The following is a 4,769-nucleotide window of genomic DNA, read 5'->3' on the forward strand; positions in this document are numbered from 1 at the left end:
GCGCCGTTCCCTTTTCCCCTTAATAAATATTTGAAGAATTAATGAATATTTGTGGACTGTCTCTTGACATATTCCTGACTGAAATTGGGAAAAATGAAGATTGTTCCTCTCTTCATGACTTAAAATCTCTGAGGCCTGGAACAGCCTGGAGAGATAGGGAGGGACATGGCAGTCTGCCACAGGCCCCGGGAGGGTTCCTGATCCTCCAGGATGAGAATGAGGAGAGAGACAGAAATGGGTGATGATAAAAATAGTGTAAAACCCAGCCCCAAGACGTTTAAAGATGGCCTGTTCCCCGGGGAGCGGGATCCAGGAGTCTTGTTCTTCTCTCTCCCACAGCCTCCCCCCGAAGGCTGACGATCTGAGTCCAATGCTCTCACACTCTAGAGGAAATCCTTCTAGAATGCTTGACAACGTGCTTAATCATCAGGAAGCTGCCAAACTGGAGTTTTCAGAGCAATGTGGGAGTTTGACAACTGTTTTCAGGGACCTGAGAATAAGAAATCTGTTGGGAAATCCCCTGTTTCCTCCTTGTCCTGCTGCGCCCAGGATGAAAGGGTCCTGGTGTGGCCCTGTTGGTGCCACTTGGATCCCTGAGTCCTGGAGCAGCGGGAGGCAGGTGAGTGAGAGAGCTCTGCCCTCTGGGGTGAGGCTCTGCAGTGGCCTGTGGGTTGGCATTCTTTTTTGGTAGCGAGGAGAATTTATTTATTTTATTTTTTCCTTGTTAAAGATATTTTAATTAATCAGTTAATTGATTAGGATTTGCTGCAAGAGTGAATTTATTTTTCTAATTTTATTGAGATTGACATGCAACACTATGTGAATTTATAGATACAGAGTGTCAGACAGAGAGAGAGGGAGAGGGAGAGAGAGAGAAGAGAAAACCCAGAGAACCATCAGGAAAACAGTTGCAGAAAGAAAGAGAATTGCTAAATGGGGGGGGGGGGGGAGTGAGCAAACCATGGCGAGGGATGGAATGTGAGGTCCTGGTTTTCAATGTGATGAAAGTTCTAGATGAGTAGAGCTATGTCCTGCGTCATACCAGTGGTTTGTGGTGAGACTGGCCCTGGAACTTCTCTTTTTTTCTTTGGTGGGAAAGAGCTGCCCTAAGCTAACATCTGTTGCCAATCTCTCTCTCTTTTTCTTTCCTCCCCAAAGCCTCAGTACATAGTTGTATATTCTAGTTCTAGGTCCTTCTAGTTCTTCTATGTGAGCCACCACCATAGCACGGCTACTGACAGAAAAGTGTTGTGGTTTCTGCACCCAGGAACCAAACCTGGGCCACTCAAGTGGAACGCACTAAACTTTAACCACTAGGCTACTAGGGCTGCCTCCGGAACTTCTCTTGCATAGCTCCCTTTCCATCATTATTTTTCTTGATCACCATGATTATTTCTTTGGGTAGAGCTTCTTGCCCCTGTCCCAAGTATGACATGCCATCAGATGCATGACTGAGCTGAAGGACTGAGCCATATTCTGGTTCTTGGATAAACAGTGGTTGAGATTTTCTATGGATAACTATCTTTGATTTTGTTTCTGACTCTTTATTTGGACCATGAACATGGGTCCGCCCCCGCCAGGAGTCACCATGATTCAGTCTGGAGAGTATGGTGGGGAGACGAGATAGAGCAGAAGAAGAGAGAAATGCCTCCATCAATTACAGGTGTACACCCAATGGCAGGAGAATTTCATGGCATGTTGCAAGCCCCACTGAATCAGAATCTCTGCATCAACAGGGCTTCGGGAACCCTGCACAGGTGTTCCAGCCTTGGGCCAGTCCAGAGTGAGAGGGAACTCTTTCCAGACCCCTCACTCCATGCTGTTATGCCCACTGCAGACCCGCAGATGGGTCTTGTTCCCCATGAGGGGCAGCTCTTGGGGTAAATGCAGGCTGCATTGTTGCCTCTCAAACCAATTTTTTTTCAGGATGAACAACCCCAGCTTCTTTATGTTTTCTTTCATGGCACAGTATTTTGGTTCTAGGCCATTCCTACTGGCCTTTCCATGACTTGATCCACTGTGAGCATGTCCTTCTTGAGGACTGAGCCTGAGGTGGACCTCAATCCTCTGCAACAAGCTCATTTTGGGCAACCGCAGGGTGAATATTTTGTAGTCAGCGTGATCAGTGGAGAGCCCCCTGGGACTGACTATCATGGCAGTAAGCAAGGTGGGAAGGCCTGGGTCTGAGAGTTACACAGGAGTAGGGAGAGATAGAGGTCATCCCTGGGAGAACTTGCATAGTTTTCTGCCAGCTAAAAGTGCTCATCTCCTGTTTCTTGCAGGCTTTCATCAATCCAGAAAGGATGTCCTATCAGCAGCAGCAGCAATGCAAAGTGCCCTGCCAGCTACCTCCCCAGGTCCCTGTGACCTGCCCTCCCCAAGTCTCTGTGCCCTGCCCTCCCAGGGTGCCTGAGCCTTGCCCTCCCAAGGGACCTGAGCCCTGCCCTCCACCCCCAAGCCAGCAGAAATGCCCCCCTGTGCAGCATCCCTCTTGCCAGCAGGAATGCATGTCAAAGCAGAAGTGACACCTCTTAAACCACCACACCCTAACTTTGGGCACGGAGCTGCTGTATCCTCTCTCTGCCCACCTCAGACTCCTTTGTTCCAGCAACTACAGGAAACACCACACAGCCCCAGGAGAATCTACCTCTCAACTGACTCAAAGGAGAATGACAGCTGCGTTCACAGGTTTTCGAGTGATTGTTCAACTGATTCCTCTCAGCGTCAACATCCAGAAACCAGCAGGGATTGGACCGGAGTTACAAAGGCCTTCCCTGGAACCATATGTTTATATCTGCTGTGGCCAGGGGAGGCCAGTTTCTTTAGCTGCTGCCTCTATGCCTCTGCTGCCTCTGTTGGCCTGAGATCATCAGAATGATGGAAGTGTCCTCCTTTGCCACTGCCTCCTGCCCTTTTCCAAATTTTTTGAGGTTTTGAGAAGCTGATATCTTTTAAGTAACTGATTTAAGTAAATGGAAAATTACCCCTAGTTCCCTCTCTTCCTACACTCTTCAGTTATGGCGATGAGGTCTTCTGTTTCCTATCACCTCCCTGCTTACTTCTTCATCTCCAAAGACAGCTGACTCTTGCTCTGTCCCTGAGCCTGGACATTCCCAACCCTGTGATGCTGTGACTTCCTTCTTCCCACTTCCTTCAATAAATTCAGTTGTTTCTGGCTGGGTCCGACTCTGCGCACTGGCTGGTGCTGGGAAGGGAAGGGGAGAAGGTCACTGGTGGAAGAGGAGCATCCTGGGCCTGGAAGCAGAGCCAGGGAGTGTGTGGGTGCTTGGAAAGGCCACCAGGGGGCAATCAGGAGGCCACAGGAAGGAGATACAGGGGTTTCCTGGAACTGGGGCATCCAGACCCCCATCTGCACTCAGTCTGGGTCCGCACTGCTTGGCAGCTGGCCGCAGGTCCACTAATAGCCCCAGAGACCTTCCTCCTTTCCTCAGGGCAGGTGCACCAGGCAGGAAAGATGGGGAGTATTGGTGTTGTAGGTGGCAGTGTCAGGGTGCTACTGAACTGAGCAAGAAATGGAGTTTTCACGGTTCATGGAAGTCTGGCTTTGGAGCTAGATCCCTAATTGTGAGCCTGACCCTCCCTGTCCAAGGAGGCATCATGGACCCAGGTCTCTGAGGTCTCTGTGCTGGGAACAGACTCCATCATGCCAGGAGTCCACAGCCCTGAGATTTTCAATAAGAAATATGAGGACTGTGTCATATTACTTCATAGATGGGCTTGTGTATTATATGTAGATCTATTTCTATTCTTCTCTAAAATTTCTGGGTAATCAGTAACCATCTACTGAGCACCTACTATGTTCTGGGCCCCAGGCCTCATTGTGAAGACACAAAGAAGGGCAGGCCAGCTTGTTCAGTGTGGCCCACTGATCTGCAAGGAGGGCAGATAAGCATATGGGTGTACAGAGCCGTTAGTCAGGGCTTTGTGTCAGGGAGCAGAGAGTGGGAGAAGGCACATGGGGGAAGGTGCTGCCCAGGGAAGAGCCAGGACTGTCTTCCCAGAACCTGGTCCTGACTGTACAGGTTGCCAGATAAACACATCCATGGTTTACTTTGTTTAACCACCGTTCCATTCTATTAACTCACTCTTCTTTGATCTTCAAGACACTAACAATTGTTATGACATGGATTGTTGCAACTTTAGGACTTTAGTCCTTGTCCTAAGGAATTTGTCTGGCCAACAGCAGACAATAGGGGAGGTAAAGATGGTGGAACAGGTGGAGGAAAGTCCAGCCCCAGACTGTCTGTACAGCCCTGGGGGGCCACCCCTTGCAGGGAGCATGACTGTTTTGTACAGTTCCTGGGGCAGAATTTGGTGAGTGTGGGAAAGAAGACCCATAATTACCTAAAGAGACTGTTTACTGTGACCCCCATTGCCAGGATCCCTACCTAAAGTTGAACGTCCTGGCCCAGGAAGTGTTCAGACAGCAGTTTGTGACAGATTAAAGCCTTGTTGAAGAGATTCTAATCTGGTGACACATTAGATCCCATTGTCTCTGGGCTCTTCAACCCATCCTTTCATGTCTGTGACCCCAGTTCAGAGCTGAGACATAACTTCAGCTTCTCCAGCAATTTTGCGCCTCTTCTCTAATCCACCTGTAGCTGACCAGGCTACTCTCCAACGTGCTATCCCAGGATCCAGGGCTGTGTTGATTTGCCCCAGCAAAGAGGCCACAGCAGGGACAGTGGGTTCAAGATAATTTGCTGTCAGTCTCCAAGAGCTACACATTTGGCCTGGCCTAGCCTGGC

At 49.4% G+C, this 4,769-nt stretch overlaps 1 protein-coding gene across 1 annotated transcript; it reads left to right on the top strand.

Annotated features, from left to right (window-relative positions):
* Positions 1-316: 316 nt before the first annotated feature.
* LOC124250899 (cornifin-A-like) lies at positions 317-3,170 on the top strand. Its single transcript, XM_046683184.1, has 2 exons — positions 317-619; positions 2,283-3,170. Exons 1-2 carry the CDS (start codon positions 371-373, stop codon positions 2,523-2,525), a joined length of 492 nt encoding a protein of 163 aa, XP_046539140.1. The 5' UTR covers positions 317-370; the 3' UTR covers positions 2,526-3,170.
* The last annotated feature ends 1,599 nt before the right edge of the window (positions 3,171-4,769 follow it).

This window comes from Equus quagga, chromosome 13 (assembly GCF_021613505.1).
Source record: "Equus quagga isolate Etosha38 chromosome 13, UCLA_HA_Equagga_1.0, whole genome shotgun sequence".
NCBI classification, from domain to species: Eukaryota; Metazoa; Chordata; class Mammalia; order Perissodactyla; family Equidae; genus Equus; species Equus quagga.

Coding starts and splice junctions, on each gene's coding strand:
- LOC124250899 (XM_046683184.1), top strand. CDS start 371: ATGCTCTCACACTCTAGAGGAAATCCTTCTAGAATGCTTGACAACGTG. Junction 620..2,282: donor CCTGGAGCAGCGGGAGGCAG/GTGAGTGAGAGA, acceptor TGTTTCTTGCAG/GCTTTCATCAATCCAGAAAG.